The sequence below is a fragment of the Podarcis melisellensis genome (assembly GCF_964234715.1).
Source record: "Podarcis melisellensis genome assembly, chromosome: 5".
Classification (NCBI taxonomy): Eukaryota; Metazoa; Chordata; class Lepidosauria; order Squamata; family Lacertidae; genus Podarcis; species Podarcis melisellensis.
Genome location: NC_138537.1, coordinates 53,352,386 through 53,376,814, shown reverse-complemented (window position 1 = coordinate 53,376,814; position 24,429 = coordinate 53,352,386). Strand labels below are relative to the sequence as shown.

The following is a 24,429-nucleotide window of genomic DNA, read 5'->3' as shown; positions in this document are numbered from 1 at the left end:
AACACACCCATTGGCTAGTCACATCTGTTAGAATTCCTGCGCCATGCCTGCAGTCATGGGATTGTTGTCTATCACATGACGGTGTACGTTTTGACTCCACAGAGTGGGAAGTGATGGAGACAGGATGTTTGTGTTACTTATTCTGTGAAGTGGGACTATTGTCCTTTGTTATTTCTCTTTGCTGTCTGATTCTAGAGAGAGAGGGAGCCATGTTGCAGTGCTCCGTGTGTGTTTATATGTAAATAAAGTAGATTGGCCAAAATGCTGAGTTGCTGAGGTCTGTTACGCAAGCTGCAAAGACTCTGCGGATCCCTAAGTGTGCCGAAGGTCTGTTGGCATCGGTCGCTATGATGTTCGGGCTGAAGAAAGATTTTGAAGCTCCCAAACGATCGACCAGGAGGGAGATAACGTGCCAGTCAGGCATGTGTCTCTGCCAGGGTCCTAATCAAGAGTAGGATGAGCTCCTTACAACATCTCAATAATGTGTTCCTCCTCTGTCAAATGGAAATTGCTTTTTTATACTGTCCATCTGACCAACTGACTCCACAGGCCTGGAGCAGTTACCAAGCTATGCACTATTTATTTATCTCCTCTCCTTCGGGAGGAAGGGAAGAGCTAATTTTACAGAAATCACTGGTGTAAGTACGGTAGATCAGCACCCACTGTGCCCTATTGAGTCAAATGCTGGGGAAATATTATAGAAACTAAATTGCACTGGGCTACTAATTGGCAAACAAAAAGTTATTAGAACACACCTGTATTTTCTGGCAAACTTGGACTAGTGATCAGAAAGTCTGTCTCGCTTGCATTTATTTATTAAAATCAGCTTCCCAATGAAACACCAATTTGTCGTGCACATCCTCTCCTGGGTATCCCAGATGAATAAGTAGGAGTGACCTCAGAATGTTTAACAACGTTGCTTCTTTGTGGAACCTGACTCTGTATCGTTTCAAACATGAAAAATTCATGGTTGTGCCCTGGAGATACTTTAAGGAAATCAGTAGAAATAATAAATTACTTTTAAAAGGGAATTTCAGTGGAGAAGGATTTGTCTTTGTCCTAGTCCAATGATACAGATAAGATAAAGATTCGCTATATATTCTTTCTCGTTGCTTTTAACGTCAAGGAAAATCAGCAGCAGTTCAAAAACTATGAGTTCTAATTCTCACCACAGTCAGAAGCTTTCTGTGGAAAGCCCTCGAGAATGAAGAAATTTTAAAAGTTTGTGCACACACAATTTATATCCAATAATCTGCTGATTTTGCGATTCACAATTTATTGTAATTTTATGCTGATCTTGATATCCCCATTAGTCTCGCTAGGGTATCTGCCATGAAATATACAATCCTGATACTCTGCTGATAAAGGAACATCAATTATACATTTACAAACGACTAACGTTTGTTGAGGGATTTGGAAAGTTGAGTGTGAATGTAGATATTCCAAGGAAATGGATCCTTGCCACTGAGTTACAATGTACTACGATAAGCAGATAGGGAGGAAACAAAGGCTTTAAGTGTGTCTGTGGAACCCAATAGGCCTTTTCAGTAAGCCACCAGGTGTTCTGTAAATCAAGTTCTCTTCTAAGCACAACAGGAGGTTATAGCTGCTTTTTTCCTGCTTTCTCACTTAGCAGATGGCTCCCAAACCAGGGCAGGCTTACCTTTCCCTAGGCTACGGCTGTTCTGCAGTGCAAGATCTCTCGCTCATATTCACTCTGCCTATATTTAATGGCCTAAATCTCACTGAGCAGCAAGACCCCTAAACAAAGGTGCCAACTTATGCCGTAGATTGAGGGGGGCCCAGGGTCACAGGTCATGTTGCACGTGAGACGCACAAGTGTGACGTCACACACACATCGTTGGAATGAGGCTGAGCAGGGAGCCAAGCATGGTGTGGCTTCTAAGGCCAGCAGCTCATCCTCTCTCGCACTCGGCCTCCTTCCACAGCAGTAGCAGGAGGAGGAGCAGCCAGCCACACCGCCCAAGACAGCTCACCCCCCATGAGCTGGCACTGCTGCCCCCAAACCTAGATATTCTAAGGAAGATGCAGATGAAAGGAATTACACATTTGCCCCAGACTAGAGGTCTTTTCGGCCCCTCCTCCAGCTCCTAGTCTGATGGTATAGCCCTTCTGCTTTTTCAGACTCACAAACTGAACCCCAATAACATCTCCATTCCTTGCAATATCATGAATTCTGCACATACAGACTTGATGAGGCTTTTTAAGACAGCATAGTAAGCTCCTTCCAGGAGGAGTCAACTTTCCCAGCCTATTCTTACAGCAGCTTACAGAGAGATATGGGTTAAAACCAGTATCACAAGTATTGCCACTCTCTGAAGATGTATTGTAGAGAGTTCTCTAGCAAGGCCCTGGGTGGAATCTGCACACATATAAAAAATGCTGTGAAAATGTTTTTTTAAAAAATTAAAATAAAATAAAAAGGTTTCGAAAAATACATGGAATTTTGCATAGCTCACTGTCGTCATCTAGTGTCCCATTTGTATATTGCACTTTAAAATACATTTAAAATGTTTTACTTGCAGCTGTGTAGGTGAGTCCCAGGAAACATTACAGCTAGTGTCCTTGTAATTGTAATTAGTGTCATATAGTACTATACTGTGTTACTAAGTGTTTGCGGCTGAGGTCAGGAGTTTCCTGTTTAAATTCTGTTCTCATTTAAGAGAGATAAACTTCTTGTTTAGCTAACTGTTCAGTGTGTCCTCACAGTTTTCCATGACAGTTTTTTTAAATATTAAAATAAAACATTTATAGGTACAGAATCAGCACATTTTTAAAATGACTGTTGCTCTTGCTGAGTTTGTCTAAGATCTACTCTGGATCAAGCTGAGTTAGAACAGTGATTTAAAACTAATTGTGTGTTGATTCTGTACCTATGAATGAAATGCATTTATTTATTTAAAAACCCTTCAGGAAAAAGTGTCATAATACTGCAAAATACTTTAAACAAAGCACTGAAGAGAGAAAAATTACCTTTTCTGTCTTCAAAGTAGTGTGTGTGTGTGTGTCTCAATACTGGGAAAATAACCCCAGAAGAAAGGCAAATTTATAAATCACTTCATAGTCTAATAAAACACATTCATATGATGGTGGGGGATGGGGACTTTAAGATGTCAAGCAAAGCAATGTACCATCCTATAAATGTTTATTTTGAAATAAGCCCTGCGGTGTTCAATGTGGCTTACTGTCTACTGTGTTTAGGATTGCAAACATGCACATTACAGCTTTAATAATGGAGGATGAAAAACAGTCTTGGAGGCACAGGAGATAGGAATAAACCATCACAATCCCGAAAGTATCTAAAACCAGATCATGGAGCTTAAATAAGTTTTAGCCCTTCATTCCAACCATGGGGATGAACTGAATTTCATTTATTGAAAGGATAAATCGTGCAATAGCTGAATATCCACCTCTACTCAGTAAAACATATGAAGACCAATTATTCAATAACAAACCATTGCAATGTCACAAGTAGCAGCCGCCATTGACCCTGTTCAGTACATTATTCATTCTGGGCCCCTGACATTCAAATAGTGGGAGGGCCTCCTGTAATAGGGCATCTTCTGTATCCATAGGGACTCTGTGCCTTTTAGAACCCTGATTTTCCAGGGTTTTGAAATGTGTGGGAAGCATCCATGAACACAGAAGTCTCCCCGCTTCATGCGATCACACCTCACCCACTCCCAATCAGAGACGGTAACAAGGGGAAAGAGTGAGCGCACTCATCCCTACAGCCTGCTCTTATGGAATTACTCTACCCAGCAACAAAATGCCTGACCAAGGCTTCAGAATTTAATTTGTTCTGAGAAGTACCAGAACTGAACAGAGCTCACATAAAAAAAATCCACTCCTAGTGACCTCAAGCTTTCTTCATTTCAGCAGTACAGTTTAGGGTGGATAGGGGGACATCATTTTGTTGCTACTATTGTTAAACAAATCAGAGTCAGAAATCCTTAATGATCTAATACCGATCACCCTATGCCTATCTACCGGCATATTCAGATCTACCTTCTGCCAGCCACTGACTTAAAAGGGAAATCTGGTCAACACAATGTGAATCCTTGCCCCACAAATTTTACTTGTGTCCAAAGAATTCTGAGAGCTTAATAAACTAGCTTCTCTTCTTATGAATTAGATAATGTTTAGTGAGCTCTTAAGGATGTGAAAAGCTCTATAGAACTGTTAAGTATCACAGTTTCAGATGTGACAGTAGTGAACCATTGAACCAAGATAGATACAGTTCAGTGAAGGGAAAAACTGATCAAACAAGCTCTTTGCTTTCCTTTTTATTGCCCTCTCCCCTTAGCAGTGCTGTGAAAACAGAAGCAAGGCAAGAAATAATGGCTTTCAATGGTAGAATTGGAGACACAGGTGAAACAATTGTCCTAATCTTAAGAGCAGGTCAGAGTTGTGCAGGGATGAGGTTGTTGGACTCCAACTCCCAACAGCATGATCAATAGTCAGGGATGCAGGAGCACAAACTTTGAAGGCTAGAGATGTGTAACACATGGACCACACCAGGACCAGGTTCATACCCTGCAAAGTTGTTCTTTTTCCACTGCTTGAGCCCTTACCAATCACTGTGTGGCCTACCAGACCATTCACACACCAGGAGTGTATGATAACCATGCATTTACTTCAAAATAATTCACAAATAAGCATTATCACAGTAAATCATAACTCCTTTCCCCCTGTTGTAACCAAGTCTGCTTGGCTTCTTGGAAGCAAGCAGCTTCAGCGATCCAGATGGTAACTCAGCAGCACGAGTGCTTTTACCCTCCAAGTAGGTCAGCCAGCCTGGAAGACGAGGCAGAGCACACCCCCGGCTTGCAAGCTGGAGCTTGACAACCATAGCAGGGTCAGGATTACCCGTCGGTTCTTCTGTAGCAAACGCGCCGTTCCACTTGAGGTGTCCTGCTGCCCACATTGTTCTCCCTCAGCTTGCCCAGCATCTGATGCTGGTGGTTGAGAACTGGATTGTCACCTCACTAGAAAGGGCTTAACTGAACTCATTTACTGAAAGAACAGTGGGGCTCACATTGCAGAGTACTGCCCCATGCAAGGGGAGATCCTGATTTGCAAAGGATCTTCTCTTCCAAGGAGGAGCTAATAATAATAATAATAATAATAATAATAATAATAATAATAATACCTTGATTGTCATTGTACAACCTGTGTACAATGAAATTAAACAAGCCTCCCGCCCCCACCACCACCACTCAATCTCTTAGCGAACAACACAACACCTCGCAAGTCAATTTCGCGATGTTATTTTCCGTTCAACAGCCTAACAGCCCACAGATAGAAGCTATTTTTTAGCCTGTTGGTACGGCTGATTATATTTCTATATCTCCTGCCTGAGGGTAGAAGATTAAAGAGGTGATGGCCAGGGTGTGAGTCATCCTTGATAATTTTTCTCGCTCTCCTGAGGCAACGATCCCTTGCAATGTCATGTAGCGGTCTCAAGGGACAGCCCATGATATTATGTGCTGTATTCACCACCCTCTGTAGAGACTTTCTGTCTGTGGCTGTCAGGCTAGCATACCACACTGTGATACAATATGAAAGGACACTTTCTATTGTGGACCGGTAAAAGGAGTTCATCAGTTGTTGTTTAACATTATTCTTTCGCAAAACCCTGAGGAAATGGAGTCTCTTTTGGGCCTTTCTTACCACCTGAGTAATGTTGATTTTCCAATACCAGGAATTTAAAGGAGGAGACACTCTCTACACTGCCCCCCCCCGATATATTTAGGTGCAAGTTATTCTCTAAGCACCATGTAGATACTTTTTGAACCTCCCCTACAGGTGCACAATGGGATGAGGCCCCTTCTTAACAGTTGCTGAACACATGTCTAGTGGGAGTTATGAACAGCCTGGGTTAGGATATAGGAGCACAGCAGAAGGGCTGCCTATGAACTGTGAATGAGGCAGAGATAGTAGATGGGTTGGAGCTCCTTTAATTCCCTTGATCAAACCCAAGAAGAAGAAGAAGAGGAGTTTGGATTTGATATCCCGCTTTATCACTACCCTAAGGAGTCTCAAAGCGGCTAACATTCTCCTTTCCCTTTCTCCCCCACAACAAACACTCTGTGAGGTGAGTGAGGCTGAGAGACTTCAGAGAAGTGTGACTAGCCCAAGGTCACCCAGCAGCTGCATGTGGAGGAGCAGGGAATCGAACCCGGTTCACCAGATTATGAGTCCACTGCTCTTAACCACTACACCACACTGGCTCCCAATAGGTGGGTGAGTGAGTGAGTGAGTGAGTGAAGGACAGACAATCATTTTGGGGCACCTCTATTGTTGCTTGGGCCAGTCCTTGCATTTTTCTTTAGTGGGTTTGCTAACAAAATTCAATCTGCCTTGGATTCCTTTTCTCATCCCAAGTGTCAGGGACAGGCCGCTGGTTTTGATGATGAAGGAAAACACTCTGTGCATGCATAGGCACTGTTCTTAACTTTTGCTGTACATACTCCAGACCTCAGCCTGACAACAAATCTAGGGCTGCTGAACCCTTCTGCCAATTAAATTACACTCTCCAAGAAACACATCCTCTCCCACAGTGCTGATCTGAGGCAGTGGGAATGGGGAGAGAAAGATTTACTAGAAGGGTATCTGGATATCTGGAATTTTCCCATATTTTTCAGTAGAATCCTGCAACACAACTACATGGGAGTAGGCACCATTAAACTTGGGGGGACTTATTTTGGAGAAGAGATCATACATTGGTGGAGTAAATCAAAGGAACTTCTGCTTAAATATGCATAGGACTGGACTCAAAGCTTCATCACAGTCTCCCAAGCTGCTCTGTTTTTTTAACCATGCCTAGAATTAAAATGCTGAAGATCTAGAGGAGAGTTTTCAAAAAACATTGTTCTCCTTGTGGATTAATTCAAAGCAGGTGGTTTTATAGCCTTTAGAGCTAAATGAAAATCATCATTCATATTAGTGGTTTAAATTACAGAAAGGCAAAGGTAATTCATTGAAATGCCCTAATGTAGGGGAAATATAAGCTTCACTCTTTTTTTATTTTTAATAATATTTTTATTGGATTTTCACATTTTTATAGACAGACACACACACAAACACAAAACAAAATATATACATTTTCCTCTCTTACTTTCTTTACCCTCTTTCATTGACTTCCCCACATCTCCCCTTCCCACATCCCAGTTTCAATAGTTAATTCAGCAAGTTATTTCCTCTTCTCTCTATTATATTATTATTGTCTGTTCTTAATATTTAACACTTTTTGTTAGGCTCAATTTTACTTATCCCATTTTTACATTAACTCCTTTCTCTAAGGTCGGCCTAGATTCTCTCCCACGAATTCCTTCCTTTTCATATTAAACAAAACATATCCAAATTGAAAAATCATAAATCATAAATTTTTACTATTCTACACTCCCCCTCCCTCCCTGACCCGGTTCCTGTCCCTTCCCAAATCAATATCTTAAAAAGACAGTTTCAGCCCGGATTTCTCACATCCGAGGCTCTTAGGCCCCAGTTAGTCCCTCTTCGTCGATTTTGTTGTTTGTTAGCCTTCAGTTCTCGAAAAGGTTGTGTCCCCAGCTCCATATTCTTTCCTTCCATCAAATCCGTCAGTAGCAATTGCTGCCAAGGATCTGCCAGTCTCCCATCCTCATGGTTAAAGAAGCAGTCCCAATCATGCTTATTTATTCTTTTATAATCCAATATTTCAGATATTCCAGGGGCTTCTTCCTTTATCTTTCTCTCCTTTTGCAAATTTATAGTCCACTGGTCATCTTCTTTGATTCCTTTGTTTCCTGAAGCTGCAGGCTTTTGATTAATGCTTTCCATCTGAACTTCCTCTCCTTCTTCTTCTTTCTTACCCCCAGTTTCCAAAACTGTCTCTTCTATTTCAGCTGCAGGGTTTTTTCCATTAGCAGAGTCGCTCAATTTAAGATTCAAGGTCACAAGTTGTTTGTTCATATCCGCGCTCTGCTCTTGTAAAATTCCCACGAGAAAGAACATCCTTTCTATCTCTGCCAGTAATTTTCCTTCTGCAGCCATTGCAGTATCTTTTGTTCCCTCCAGGGGGATTACCAGTCCGATAGTACTTTTCCAACAATCCGTTACTTTGTTATTCAAAAATACTTTGTTTCCAGTCAATTCAATTTCAATATATCACCTTTAATCCAAGAAAAAATTTTAAATATTACAGTTCCAGACTTTAACTGCCCGTTTGACAGCTCTTTTGACAGCTGTCAAACTCTTTTTCCCTCTTTTTCCTCGGGCTCACACGCAGGGCACTCCCGGGTCCAAAGAAGGGGGGGGGATTACACCAAAGCTTCTAAAATCCCTCTCTCCTCTCCAGCACAATAACTTTTTAGTCCAATTCGTGGAAGTTGTCTTTTTAAGCACAAAAGTCTTTCCACCTTAGTGCTCCTCTCCTTGCTTAAATCTTTTTGTGGGGGGGGGAGTGTGGACTTCCTTTTAACACATCCCCCCGATCGTACTCCAATCAATGGTAAAGTTTTAGTGCCAAATTTTCATTTTACTCATGGGTTCTTTGTTTCAGTCCAAATTTCAGGAAGGAAGACAGCGCTCTCCGGCCATGGCTCGCGGCTTCGCTCCGCTGAGGTAGCGATGGACTCTCAGCACCGCGCCGCTCCCCAGTCCACTCCGCAGCCTTTAAAAAGGCTCTTCGCGGGTCGGGGAGGGCGTTTAAGGTGCCCACCGAGTCACCAGGTCCGCAGGCTTCAGCGCCTGCGGTTTTTAAGGGTCCCCGTGTCGCCGGCACGGCAAGACCCGTCCTCAACGGAGCCGATTCCCTCCGGAGCTCGGAGGGAATCCGCCATTACCCGTTCGCGCTATCCCGGAAGTCCTATAAGCTTCACTCTTGGTAGTCAAATCTGAAGACAATAGCAGCTTCAAAGCAGTCACTCTCAATAGGAAATTAGTTTCTGCTGCAAAGATGGCTTCATACAGCTACATACATCTTGTCGCCAAAGCACTGATTTCAGGAAGGCATATAAATATGACTCGATGGTTTGTACAGATGCTTTTGTTTCACCACCCCTTTCCCCCCTTTCTCTGTGTTTTTCTTGTAGCTGCACATTTCCTTTGCTCCTCCACTGCATCATCTTAAATTTAAGCACTTGTGGTTCACTGAGTTGTGCCTCGTGTCACAGATATGTCATTCTTGATAGGACAAGAGGAGAACAACATCCAACCAAATTACCAGCCATGTGACTGTTATTGACTAAAATCCAGATCCTCCAGCTTATGCACTTCAAAGCATGCTTCTGAATATCTAAGGGTAACATTTTCTTCCTTTGCAGCTGTGAAAGGCGGCAGGGAGCCATCTCTTTACAGGTCTGAAATTGGCAGACCATGTCTTGTCCAAGTTCACAGTTCAGGATTTTGTTCAGTTATTAGAAATCGCAAGATGGAGATTGCAAAAATAAAAAGTAACTGACAGCAGCGGTGCCAAGGAGCAGTCTCAGAGCCAAGTCCTCCTTATTTATCTACCACAGTAGAAAAGGTCGATGATGTTGTTTTGCAACAGAATGAATTACATTTCTCATTGCAAGTGAAAAACATGCACTTGATGGCACTACAGCCTCCCCACAATACAAAATTGCAATGGAAATCGATTGTAACCAAAATTCAATCAACAGGTTCAAAAGGAAACTGGCCACTTTTTTGACTGGGTGCAACGATGTAGCACACTCACATTATAACTGAACATCCAGACATTCACAGGGAATAGAAAAGATGGAGACATAAAATGATAATACCCAATTTATTTGCAGAATCCGTTTCACAGTCTTGTCTCAACAAGAGCCCTTGGCAGCTTTGTTGTTGAAGGGTTACTGAAAAATGACAACAAGGAAGATGAAATTGATGGGGACTTATTGACAATGAAGTGGAAAGTGCCGAAGCAGCAGTGACTGGTACCCAATACAGCTGGTGAGGTGGAAGGCAGGAAGCCCACCAGGAGATGCAGCCAGACCAGCAAGGAAGGGCTGGGCCATGAGAAGTAGTCTGGAGCAAGTCCAGAGTTGGGAGCCAGGACTCTGGATCCAAGAGCAATCAAAGATCAAATCTGGAAGCAGAACCAAAGTATAATTAGGATCCAATGTAGAACATGCAGGCAAGGCGGGAGAACAAGTCAGGATTCAAGGCATAGCTGTCAACTTACAGTTTTGAAAATAAGGGACAAGCAGCCTCAAAAATAAGGGATCAGCAGCCAAAATAAGGGATTTTAGTCAACCAGCAGCCAAACAAAGCCACAAACGGTGGTCCCCACAGTGCAGCAACCCAGCAAAGGGGATGCAGCAAGGAAAAACACTTTCACCTCTCCGCTGGGAAGTGCTGAGCAAAGGCGGGTCTCCAGGTAACGCGGCCTATTTGATCAGCACAAGGCATGCAAGCTCCACCCCCCAATCATTCTTAGACTCCTTATTGGGTGAGCAACGCAGCCAAGCAACACAGTTGGAGCTTCCCTCCTCCCTTGCCGGCAGGCAGGGAGGGAGAGGAGCTGCTTCCTTTGAAACCCGAGAAATTTACAGGACATCATCAATCCGGGACAGCAGCGGGAAACAACGCTGGAATAAGGGAGTTTCCCACCAAATAAGGGACAGTTGACAGCTATGATTCCAGGAAAGATCAGAAATTGGCTTCCCAATATGCCAGGGCTTAGGCAGAGATACGCCGGGGCTTAGGAAGAGTTTGCTGCTCAAGCAAGACACAGATGAAGAGGAGAAGCCTTTTATACCTTTTCCTGCAAGGAAAAAACAATGATCAGCCAGCGTAGTGGGAAGTGGGGGGCAGTTAAGAAGGTTTCTTAATGCATTTCAGTGGTTTACCACATGAGGCAGCCACACATGTCCTTAAGCTGCTCTTGACAGGAAGCTGGACAAGAATTTCACCACCTCTGAAAACAGGAACAGAAGAGCTGTAGAGAGCACTCAGCTCCACTCTAAGTCCAGGGCCACCGAGTGACTCAACCATAACATGACAGTAGAGGTTGGATGGTCATTGGTTAGTCATGATTTAGCTGAGATTCCTGCATTGCAGAGGTTGGACTAGATAAGCCTTGAGGATCCCTTCCAATTCTACAATTCTATGATTCATTCTCCACAAAGACAACCACAAATGTAACACATGGTTCAGCAGTTTAGTTACTCTGCAGATAGCAGAGTTCAGAACAGATAAGAGAACAGTCAGGAACATTAATTTGTCATTAGCAGGATGCCCACCAAATGTTGACAATGTCTGTAGTTTTAAACATAAGCCACCTTTCCATTGTAATCTCAGAATTTCCAAGCATGTAAATACAGGGAGGGCAGACAGAGAAAATCAACTTCTGACTCCTGGGATAAAAACAACCCTTAAGATATGTTTGTCCTTCCTGCTTTTCTTAAGTGGGTATTTCATTTGGGAGGGCTGTCACCAAACTGCCGATGCCCCTTCCCTTCCTTGCCATCTCTCTGACAGTCCACACTGGTCAAAAGACAGGTGTACAGACATCTGGAAATCATATAAAATTGTTCTGGTTTCTCAAGGAGACTGTTTCAAGAAAAAGTTGTATCTGAGGCACCAAAAATCTTTCTGCAGAGGAACCCCAATTCACTGTCCATCAAGTCATATCAGCGAGAGCATGAGACAAAATTACTCTGTCTGCATTAAATACATAATCTTCTGAAGATCAATTGCTTGCGCTGTTGGATGGTCTATTTTCTACTCACCACCACAATTCCGTGCCAGTATAAAAGCTTTAATCCTTTCTGCTTACCTAGTACTAATACTACTTATTATAAATCACCAGTTGTTTGCTGGTACCTTGAAGTACATAAAAATGACACGCTCCATGTTGAGGAGACTTGCAATAGTAAATGAGAGCCACCGTCACACACACACCCCGCAGAAAACACCCGCATTGAGGACATTGAGATTAAATATAAATAAGGTGAGAGACAGGACCAATTTGATGGACTTTTGCATCATCATACAGCAAAGGTGGGAGAGAAGAAAACATGTTCCTATCCTTGTTTCTCATGGGGACTGAAATGTAGGATTCTATCTATAGTCATGAGTTAATGTATTTGTTATGCCACCCAGAAAGGACAGGTCTGGGTTACCAATAGCTGATTAAGTCTTAACTGATGTAGGATTACACAGATTTAATATAATAACTATTCAATAATAATAATGTACATGTCTATACAGATTACATCCATATCACCCCACAGATAAACACACGTCTCCAAGGGATGCTGTTAACAAGATATTGCTTCTAAAGCACAATCCAATTACCCTGAATGACATTTCTACTGTGAATTACCTCACAATCAGTGAAGATCTCAAGCTATGATAAAATGGCCCTGAAAAGATGTTGTTCTTAATCAACACGTGAAACAATTTTTAATGTTAGGCAATGTCACCTTAATCAACACTAGATCCCAGTCATGGCTGCAGTAGCCAAATCTGAAAAGTCACAAAATAGCATTCTTTTTATGAATGGCATCTCACCAAAAAGCTAATTGCGACCATGCAAAGGCATGCATGGTATGTAGGCTTTTTTGCAGTTTGATAATGAAAACTATGATACTTTGCAAGTTCCTTTATTTAAGCTGGCAGCCAGGAAATCAAGAGCTAAATTTGTGAGTCAACTATGATTTTTTTTTCTATTGTTTATTTTTTGCATTCTGTTTTGTTATGGCTTTTAGCTAAGCAAATAAAATTATTCCTACCTAATGACAACCATACCCCACCTTGTCACTGCTGTATTTTTAAAGTATATGCATCTTATAAGCAGCCATGATACTTTAAAAAAAATACACCCAAATCTACTTCAAGTGTTTAATGAGCAGACACTTTGTTCCAATTTGTAACTTGTAATCCAGATAAATATATTTATATGGTATCAGGTATACAAGATACAAAATGTAGAAACCAAGCACACAAATCAATGCAGAGAACATAATAAAATACAGTATATATCAATGAGTTCACAGAAATACAATATGAGACACCTTCAAAGACTTGCTGCAACAATAACATTTTATTATTTAGCCATTTTTATTAACACTTAGCTAATGCCTAAAACACATTGCAGATAGTGCCAGCCTGATCCCAGTGGACACAGGGTTCCATAATCTCAGTAGCCACAACTCTGCATGCACATTTCTAGTTAGTGATAACATGACATTACAAGAGCAGTCAATCATGCCTCAGTGATGGACCATAAATGTAGTGCAGGGATATAAAAAGTAAGGTGGTCCTTTAAATACTACAGAACTATGAAGAAGCCATAAACTTCACTCTGACTTTGTGCTGTGTCTAGTCTAACAGCAAAAAATAGTGACACTTTTCAAAAGGAACATTTTGATTTAGCATCACTGCAAGCCTTATTCAGACATTATGGTCTCCACAAGTAGCGATCTGCTTTGTACACTTTCAGCAGTACTAAACTGTGTAGAATTAGTGGTCTGTGTTCCTCTGCCCACATCTGCCTTGAGGTTCCACGTTAAAATTGAACCTTTGTTTAAGCAGGTTCTAATCATGCAATCTCCCCTTGACTTCTATTATCCATCTCACATCCTCATTGTCATTCATTTTAACATCATAACGCCATATCTAAGTTGTCATTTTGGTGGTGTGATTCATCCCAGACCCCTGTCCAAAGTCTGGATATTCAACCCTATATTTCATCCTACAGTATCCAGCATGCTACATGCAAACAGGTGGCTACAGAAGGTCAGAAAGAATAGAAAGGTGTGTGCAAGTGTGTGTAGAAATTAACCTACTGTACAAAATGTACACTTGTTTCTCCACCTGCCTTTGGTTCTGGCCCTGCCTACCTCAGGAATGCAGTCCAAAAGGTTATCCAGAATGGAATGCACACCTTGATAGCAAAAAGGTTGCCCCAACCCTGCTGTAGACAGAGATGGACAGAGGTCAGGAGGATCTGGCAGGCTTTTTCTCTCCAAGAAAAGGCTGGAAAGGGAACCAGGATTGCAAAGCAATCTACTTTATCTCTTGTGTCTGCCTGTGGGGAAAAAACACCATTACTCAAAAGAGTAAAGCGGGGATGCAGATAGATATTCAACTATTTACTGGGCACAGAAATGTCTAACTATGACTCTGAATCATGTCTGACTAGACCTGCTAGGTCAAACATTCTGCCTTCAAAAGCCTTCACTTCATTCTGCCTTCAAAAGCATACACTTATCTCACCCCTGATTTGAACCATCATTAGGCTACTTAAGCTATCTAACTTCAGTAGCAGAACACCCTGGGGGATGAGGTAACCTTCACCATTTGATATTTCTAAATGCAAAGGAGTATTCACTTACTCAAATTTTAATTAGGTTATTAATTACTCATTCATCAAGTACAGCTGATGCCATCTTAAACAATTGCTTGCAGTTTTATTACTTTTATGAATGCCATACTCCCACTCTAACTCAAATACGTGTCACACCCCAGTGCTCTGCGATAACTTAGGCCCAAGAGTTTTCATCACTTTGAAATAGCTGGAGATTGCTAGTCAGGTCCAGCCAGGGTCATTCACATGCAAAAACCAGTCTGAATCTTGAGTGCCTGGATGCTCACAAAAGAGAGGCATGGTGAGAAAAAGAAAGCTAGTCCCATGAGTGTGCACAGGCATTCATGGTTGTTATGTGCTGTGCACATCACCCTTGCACTGCACCACTGTTGGTGCTCTGGAGAAGTGGAAGTACAGTGGTACCTCAGGTTAAGTACTTAATTTGTTCTGGAGGTCCGTACTTAACCTGAAACTGTTCTTAACCTGAAGCACCACTTTAGCTAATGGGGCCTCCTGCTGCTGCCGCGCCACCGGAGCCCAATTTCTGTTCTTATCCTGAAGCAAAGTTCTTAACCTGAAGCACTATTTCTGGGTTAGCAGAGTCTGTAACCTGAAGCGTATGTAACCTGAAGCGTATGTAACCCGAGGTACCACTGTACTATAAATATAGGTACTGTCCATTGTCCTGAAATGGGGCATCAGCACTGTCCTACTGGACAGCACCATTCTTGGCTGTACCGCAAGGAAAGGCAGACTATTGGAAGAATTTTATGCACAACACAAATAAAATAGCCCATTACAGCACTGGTGTTTGCTATCACAGTTAAAGAACATGACCAGGATACTATATATGCAAAACAGATAGCTCTTTTACTGATATCTGACAATCAACTGAATTCCTGTTAAAGATGATCTGGTGGGACGAGTTAACTTTTCTACCTGTACTTATTTTTCATTCATTAAAGTTAAAACTAATGAACACAGGATGTCTCTCTTATGTGGTTTAAAGTGCCAGACTCTGGAAATGTATTTGGAGTAATAGATACCTTAGAAAACCAGTAATAATTTGCAAATCCCTTCTCATTAAAATCAATCTTTTGATCCAGCAATGAATTTGATAACCTGGCTAGATAAAAATTCTATTTTTCTTTCTCCACTTTCATCCAACTTTAGTATTCAAGGAAGAGTGGAGTTTATCCCCATGAATACAGAATGCAAACCTGACAGCATTTGCCCCAGATGAACCAGCAACTCTGCGACATTGTCACAAAGAACAAAAAGAGCTTTCACCAACTCTCCCCCTTCTCCTGAGGAAAGTGCAGTTTCAGTTCCTGCAGCCTTGAAAAAAAAATTAAAACTGTGGTTCATGGTTCACTTTTTCAGGTAGCACATCAGACCTATGGGGGAAGATAAGGAAAACTAAGAGAAATGGGGTTGTCTTTAAAGTTACCACTACAGTGATGAGGATTTCATAGAACTGGAGTTCCAACAGCGTTGGGTGGGCCCCAGCTTCTGCAGTCCTGCAATAGTCTATCCCTGCAACAAACCATGCTTTGTCATGACATGAATGCATTATTTCAGTGATCTAAAATGTGTTCCTGTAATCAGTATGATCACCCTCTTGCTTCTAGGGAAGGGAATTACCAGGAATTTCTTGTGCCCTGGTAATTAATTTCTGGCAGAGGTGAGATGTCTGTTCCACCAGGACTTAATTTCTGGTCGCAGTTCAGTTTCATAGCCATTCTGCTACACTAGCTCACCCCAGTCCCTTCTACTAAACACAAACACATAAAACATAACAGAGGATTATAGCAAAATGCATCATACTAGCATAAATCTGTGAGTAGTTCCCTTGGTGGTTAGCACACATGGAAATCTTATCACTTGCCAGCAGGAGTCCCACTGGAAGTACTCCTGACAAATACAATTCCATCTTTATTTGACTCTTTTATCACAAATCAGCTAACAACCAAGCTTCCACAACATCTATTGTAATTATCATTAAAATCATGTTGCCTGAATCCATGCCTAGTGATGTGTCGTTTCCATAATGAGGGCATCCAAGTATGAATTCTGGTGCTGTTCTGTATTTTATCAGCCTTACCAATTTATGTGGGACAACATTTATGGAGCAACAGACTAACTGCTTTAACATGAAGATGTCACATTTATCAAGCATTATTCATATCTCTCTCTCTCTCTCTCTCTCTCTCTCTATATATATATATATATATATATATATGCATAGAAGGGGGCCAATGTACTTTTGAAACCTCATTCAGCTAACAATCTATCAGCAACAAAACAAATCCCAATGACTTTTGTGGTAGAAGGGAGTGGCATTGCATTTTTCTGTGCTACCAAGCTCCAGCAACAGATACACCAGGCACTTAAATTCCCTCATCATTATTTTCATCTATTCAATGGGAATGTTTCCTTGTCAAGAGAGTGGTGGCATTTTTGTGCTGTCAATTGACAAATGTATTTGTTTAAAATATTTATAGTCCACTCTCCATCTGGAGATATCTGGGCAAGTAAACAACAAAATCTATTTAAATAAAAAATACAAGACCATAACAATTATGAGCAGAATACAATACACTGAACAATTAATCACAGAAATGGAAAAATAAAACTGCAGTTCCAGCTGGGTATTAATAACTCACAAAAGCCAGAGTGAAGAGCCAAGTTTTAAGCTGTGTCTGAATGAAACAACTATAGGCACCTGCTGAATTTCAGAGGGGAGAGTTCCACAGTCGGGGTAGAGGGTTTATGAACATAACATAATGGAACAGGTGGGAAATCAGTTCAAAGGAGGAAGCTCCTTGATAATATTACGTGCTTTGGATGTAAAAGGTAGCAGATTCAAATTCTGGTATCTCCAGGTAGGAGTGCAGCTAAGACTTCAATGTGAAATGGTGGAGAGTTCCTGCCATTCCGTGCAGTCCAGGGATGGAGAAATGTTTTCGGCTCAGGGGCTGTATCACCTCAAAGAGAGCCTCCTGAGGGTGGGGCCAACAGCAAAAGTGAGTAGAGCAACAGATATGTATAGAAGGCTACATTCCAGCCATGCAAAAGTCAGATGTTTCTGCAAACGTGTTCACACGCACCTCTCCATTCAGTAAGCAAGAGGCATCATCACAATACAAGGACTATGCTAGTTCAGTCAAGCAAAAGCAGGGAAGTAGAGCATGGGGTAAGGCTGGTGGAGTGAATGGCCTGTCCTACCAGACAGAGAAGCTTGGAGCACCACATTCAGCCCTCGGCCTGATGTTCCCAACTCCTGGTGTAGACAATAGACCAATGTTCTAGCTCAATATCAGGCAACTTTCCTATGGACAAGCCTCAGTTCTCTAAGAAACAAACAGATTCAACCTGGAGAAGCCCCCATTCAAGGCTCCTTCTTTTAGGCAACTGCAAAATTTTCACTGAATAGACCATAACCCTCCAGCCCACAGCCAACCATGACGGGGATTCTCCTAGTTCAGAAGCTATCAGCCATTGATGTGCAACAAAGTAGTATCTTCTAGCTATTGAAAGTTGTTGTACCAACATTTTCAGCCAGTTCTGGAAACATCAGATGACATGATCATCAATGTTAATTAAAAAGCAATCAAGCTGAACAAAAGACGGTAATCTCTACATTTGCCAGTACAGGGTAAACTTTTGTCTTACACAGCATGTTAACCAGCTCATGTTTTTTTTAAGAACTGAGAATAACTACAAGCCTTCTATCTAAACTCAAGACCAACAGAACTGGAAATGCATGAAACATCTCAGAAAGTATACCCCCCCCCAAGTTCACTTTAATGCAGCAACAGTCTTGCTCCCCAAGTAAGAATTTTGCCACCTTCCATTCTTCTGAAGTAACTCTAGTCTCACCTTCAATGTTAACAGAAGTATATTCTCTGTGGGTAGCCAACAAACCTTTGCATGCTGTTGAACTCCATCTCCCATCAGCCCCAATCAACACAGTCAGGGGTTCTCAACTGCCAGCCCAATCCACAAACCACAACACTTGGGATTTTAGAATGGGGGGGAGGGGATTTCCCCTTTTCTTCAGCTGTTTGATCTGTCCTCCCTTATATTGCATCCCAGTCTTGAACTCATTCACTCCCATTTAGAAAAGGATATCTATGCATGCATGCAACCATGCTTATATCATCTGGAAAGGACTTGGTGGATACACCTGATGCTTCCAGCAAGCACTGATGGGCAACATGCCAGCTTGTGGGAAGAGAAAGCAACAGCTTTAAGCATGCCCCACCTAGAGGTGTTCCTCACAGCTTCTGACCAACAACAATCTATCTCTCCCTATATGCAGTATAGAATTTGCTGGCTGGTGTCAAAGAGTTGAATGGGAATCTTTTTGTCCCGTGTTTTGATTGAGCTGGAAGAATGGCTTGTGTTTTTTTCTACTCTGAAGACTGACCGTTAGTGAGGGTCCCAAGTTAAATAGGTTGGTTGTATTTGATGGCTTGGCAGGTATGTGCAGGAACAGGTAGGCACCCTGAGACATTTTTGCAGGTGAACGGTGATTCCTGAGGCTTGCACTCAGGGCTGTGAGACCCAGAAGCACCATATGTATCATTTGGGGGGGGGGGCTAACCTGTATCACCCACTCAGAGCTACAAGGCACCAAGGAGAGAGGAGACAGGAAGACCTTCCTCCTCACTTGAAAGGTGTGGCCTGGGGGATAGGGGATAAATTTCACTATTTCTTTCCTTGGCAGGAGAGTTTCATCCAGTTATATCTGCTTTATTACCCTGTTAAAAGGATTGAAGTTTATTCCCACATATGTTTTCCACCCATTCAGATCCTACAATGTAGCAAATGAAAGTGACCCTAGTTAAACCCCGCACTTGGTGTCTTACTACACTATTTACATGTCTCTGCACACAACCATCTGATGTGGTAGCCAATCCAAGCTGGAACATTAATGTTTTCTTTTCCTCTCATAGCCTACAGTACAATTCTGTGAAGATTTCCCAGCATTGGGTTTTCTTACGGGGCATTTCAAACTGCAACCTTTTTAACACCCTATTTGTCATTTTTAGTGGTACCAGAGGGAGGTCTTTTTTAAAAAAAGAAGAAGGGAAGATCCCATAGAAAGGGAGTCTTTCTCTTCCCTCTCATCAGTTTTGGCTCCTGCGCTCAGCAACCAGGCAGGACTATTCTGAATATTTAACTGAAAGCATGCACGCTATTTTGTAATGTATTGATTGGCCTAATAAAAAACGCTAATGTGGATTTTTATTATGGGCCAACACCACTCCCTTTGCTTTCTCTATAGTCAAACAAATATTCTACTGACATAGAGAACAGAAATCACAAAATGTGCACTGCAAATCCTTCCAGGCTTAGCAGCATAAAAGTGAACACTTTCAGCATGCACTAACTTTATAAAAAGTTGATCCAAACAAAATTGTACCATAAGCTTTTCTGATCAGTGTATCTGGAGGGTGAAGGCTGGTATTAACAGGCAAAGGAGGGAATACGGAAAAATCTCACATCCAGTCATTGAAGCAAGCCCTTAATGTTACTTTGGAAGCTCCTTAAGGTAGCCTTGCCGAACGAAACACTTGTGAGAAGTTATTTAAACAGATCTGCATTGCTCTTTTACTTTGTGCTGAATACGTGCCCTTCAAATCCTTAGTCCATGCTGCAGGTTTCAATAGAAAGGAACATCCCAAATATGATCATAAGGGTTACCAACTGCTGTGTGGCATTTCAAGGCTGTAAAGTGAAAGCCAAGTGTGTTCCCTATGGGGGGGGATATCTGCTACATAATTTTTTTTCCTAGAGAAAGGTGGGGTACAGAAGGGTGAGTTTTTGTTTAAAAACAAGAAATGTGACAAATCATTCATATATGCACACAAGATTCCTTTTTTAGCTCCAGAGTCCCTTTGAGCAAAATAGACCCTGCACCATTTTTAAGTTATGTTACATAACATGTCCTCCTCCACCCTGCAAGGAAAAAAAAAAGACAAAACAAGGCACCAAATACAGCTGATTCACTTTCTTTTTTTAAAAAGAAGAAGATGAGAACCAGCAACTGTTTTCTACTACTTCCAAGCTGCAGCATGCACTACAAAAGCCAAACACTTGGTGGAAATTACTCAGCACAAGTGTCCAAGATCCTTTACAATTATCAAACATGCAATACTAACATAAGCGTCCCAGCCAGTTAAGAAGCAGCAGTGGTGCAGGGAGGCTGTGGAGGTAGCAGGACAAAAACCTGTTTTCTTCTGTCCCAAATCACAGTCATCTTTCTCCCTCTTGTCAGCTTCCAGCAAAAGGCAGGAGGAACCTATTCAGCAGATTCCTGGCACAGGCAAGGAGGAGAGAACAGAGCATATAAACCAAGCCTCCCTGCAGCACCTGGGCTCTCAGGTCAAGATTCCTTGATGTTGCTCAACTGGTCAAAGGAAGCATGTTTTTCTATCCTTGGTGGAGTGAGGAATTGAAACAAACAACTCTGCTAGCAACCTTGGTGCTATTTATCACTTTCTGTACATTTTTTTTTACACTACAAGCCTATGCATGACTACTCAAAAAGTAAGTCTCACTGACGTCAATGGGACATATTCTGGGGTAAGCAGCCATAGGGCTGTCACCTTACAGCATGTTGGGAAAGGGCTGCAGCTTAGGGTTAGAGCATGCAGAAGGTCCTATGTCTATCTCCAGGGAGGGCTGGTAAAAACCCAGGACAGCTACTGCCAGTCAGTGAAGGCAGTACTGAACTAGATCGACCAATGGTCTGACTCAGTATAAGCCAGCTTCCTATGTTAACTCGGAAGTTAGTGCCACTGGGTTCAGTAGGGCTTACTCCCTTGTAAGTGGGCATAGGATCGCAACCGAAAGTTATAATGAGGAGAAGAGAAGGAACAGAAAAGTTGAAGCAGGTTGAGGGAGAATTGAAAGTATGGATAGGATACTAAAGTGAGCCACTAACAATGATTTATTTATTTTTAACGGAGCAAAATTTAAACAAGCCATAGAACAAACACAGTGCTAGTCATGGGGCTTACTTTTGGGGAGACAGGCACCGGATTGCACTGTAAGTGAAGCAGAGAAAGGCACAAATATTGAGGAACAAAAAAGGGATTTCTCCTGGTGTTGATCCCCTTCTCCCCTTCTAAACCATTCCCAGCAGATAATGAACAGAACTTATACAGAGGGACACTTTGCAGCCACACGTTGCAATCATGTTCCATTATCTAGATGGTGCTGTTTTACAAATTCTTCAGAATTATTAATTTTCATGAGAAGAAGAAACTATTTTATTTCTCTCCCCCCTGTGGAACAAACCGCATGGCCGGCTGTGTCAATGTTTTAGTGTTGGGAGCATTTTGACACCCCTCCCCTCAGGCAGCTTTCGGAATGAAAAACACGTTCTTTGCGGCAGGATTCGTTTGTGCCAGGGCTGCCTGTTTCCAGTGACAGGACTTAACTCTGGAGCACGCAGAGGTGTGATAGAGAAAGGTGTCTGAGCGCGTGCAGAGTGCATTTCTTTTCCTACCGTGTGACCACAAGCAGACTTCGCATATTGGGCGGGGGGGGGGGTATAGAGAAAGACTTTTAAGTTAAAAGAGAGGGTACCCTTTGGTTAGAGTAAGGCTTTAAGGGGAGGCAAGTTCATTTTGGGAAGCTTTCAGTACCGCAGGTCCTCCCTGCCCACCTTGACAGGTAGGACGAGCAGCTGGAGCTTCTCCCTCCCGCAGCCACAGATCTCCCAGGTTGGCAGCACCCAAAGGCCATCTAGTCTATCCCCTCCCCTCCAACTCTCCCCGGCTCTGGCAACGGAGCTTTTAAAAATAAATAAATAAATCATCATCATCATCATCGGTTGGTGCGCGCTGGCGAGGCAACCGCCGTCTAGAGGAAACTTCCTGGGCTACTTACATGAAGACGCCGAAGAGAAGGACCCGTATCCCAACCTCCAGAGCGAGGTCCCACATGGCTCGGTCCAAAGAGAAGACGGGCTTTGGGGGGGGGGGTGATGGTGGTGTGGAGGCAGGTGAGAGGTCCGATCCACTCGGCCGGCGGCTGCTTCACCACCTTGGTTTTAATCCCATGGAAAGAGGCAACAGGGAGGTGAGAACCTCAGCCCAAGCGCGGCGTCTCTCCGGAGCCCGAGAGAGAGCCCTCCGTGGCCAGCCGAGTCCAGCGCTCCGAGTCCATGCCAAGCGCCAGCCAAGCGCCCGGGAGTGCAGCCTGCGCCCTAGACGGCAGCCGCGACTGCGGCGACGGCGCGCTGGCCTCTTGGAGCTGCTGCTGACTCTCCCGCGCTGCCCACCCGCCGCTGCTGCTCTTCGCCTTCTGGCCGGGACTCCCTTTCCTCTCGCAGTCTCGCTCCAAGCACGCCTGGCAGGAGAGACGCCTTTCGCTTCCGAGAGCAGTCTGGGCTGAAGGGATCCTGGGGGGTTTCCATGCTCCTCCCCGTCGAGGAAAACTATCTGTTGCCTGCCTCTAGTGGTCCGACGCTCTCCTGCCTCTCCGCCTCCCGCCCACCAGCTCGGAAGATTCCCCTCTGGCAGGATCTCCTTGGCTCTCTCGATCAGCATCCGGAGTTGCCCATTTTCGCCCAGAGAGACGCGTTACCAAGGAGCGAAATGCCAACGCTCATTCAGTGTGTAGTACGGCGTGAAAAATCACCCGTTATGTTTACGGGGTTGCAAGGTGGTGGAATAAGGGCTAACGCTCCTGTCAAGCCTGCCTAGCGCAGCATCACAGGCAGAGATGGAGCAGGTAAAGCTTTCAGCAGGCAGGCATCAGGAAAGCTTTCTTGGATGAATGGTTTGCTTTCTGTTCCCCTGACACAGAAGCCCCGCCAGGAAGAGATTTAAATAAGGCAAAAATCTTTCAGAAGAAGTACCCCCCCCCCAAAAAAAATCCCCAATCAGCATTTCTTTATTAGCTTCATAATCATGCTTCCACTCTCTCCTTCCATTTTTGTTCTCACAACAACCCTGTGAGGTAGGCTAGCGTGTGAAAGAATGGCTGTCCCGATGTGCTCTGCAAGCCTCATGCGTGAATTGAGATTTGAACCTAGGTCACCATAGTCTCACTATATAGCAGGTTTTCATCCCCTGGTCAACAACTTTCAACAAGGGCTGAATTGGGAATATGAGAATCAGGACCCTCACACCAAGAAAAGAGCATTTTGTGTGAGCTTTTGCATGCAGTTTTCAACTATAGCACTCAAGCTCTTCACTGGTTTTCTAAAAGATAGCCAACAAAATATTTGGTTCCAGGGCAAATAGCAGCTCTTGGGCTGGAGAGTGAGCACAATTTTCATTGGGATAAGAGAGTTGGGAGGAAAGGGTTAACCTAAGGTTACCAGATTTTTTTTTCCAATGAATCCGGGGACACTTTTCAACTTCAATGGGAGTGATAGTATTTTGTCAGGGGACTGATTTGTAAATCTGGGAACTGTCCCTGGGAAATGGGGACGTCTGGTAACCTTAGGTTAACCTGTCCTGCCTGCCACCGTAAAACTCCTGCTTAGTGCCCCTCTCCACCCCATATTAGCTATTTACATTGGGGAAAACATGCACATTAATTCATGTAACTAATGCTACATTTAGTTTGGCTGCTGACTGCGAGAAGCAGTGTCTTGACCACAAATGTCTGGACATGATTGTGCTTGTATTGCTTTTCTCCTTAAAATATCTAAAATCCTTCTTCACCCCATCACCCAACATCTGCATGAAGATAGAACATGTGTAGATAATAATACTGGAATATTAAAAGTCGCAAAATAAAGGCACCTTGGAAGAGAGAATAATCCTGCTAAATTCCCAAGAAAAACTTCAAGCATGGCACTCCCTCTCTCCCCCTCATACACATTTACAACACCCAATATCCCACACTGAAACCAGCAGAGGTTTTATACATTTTATTTAACGAACACATTTACATCCTGTCTTTCTGATTAATTGTCCAAGGTAGCTCACATTAAACATATAAAATGATAAATCAACCATAAAACCATAAAATGCCAATGAACATTGCTAAGACTCTCTTCGACTAGGGAATATCCACCCGGCAAAGGCATAAGGAGCCTGTGGCTCACCATATGCTGTTGGACTGGGTCTCCCATCATC

The 24,429-nt window shown here is 42.9% G+C and overlaps 1 protein-coding gene across 2 annotated transcripts in view; it reads right to left on the bottom strand.

Moving 5' to 3' along the window:
- Positions 1 to 22,973, bottom strand: part of PLPP4 (phospholipid phosphatase 4) — an 88,807-nt gene extending 65,834 nt beyond the window's left edge. For both annotated transcript variants that reach the window (XM_081912853.1, XM_081912852.1), the window contains exon 1: positions 22,226 to 22,973. In XM_081912853.1, the coding sequence (XP_081768979.1) occupies positions 22,226 to 22,281 (56 nt within the window). In that variant the 5' untranslated portion in view covers positions 22,282 to 22,973. The remainder of the gene's footprint in view (positions 1 to 22,225) is intronic.
- Positions 22,974 to 24,429: the final 1,456 nt, after the last annotated feature.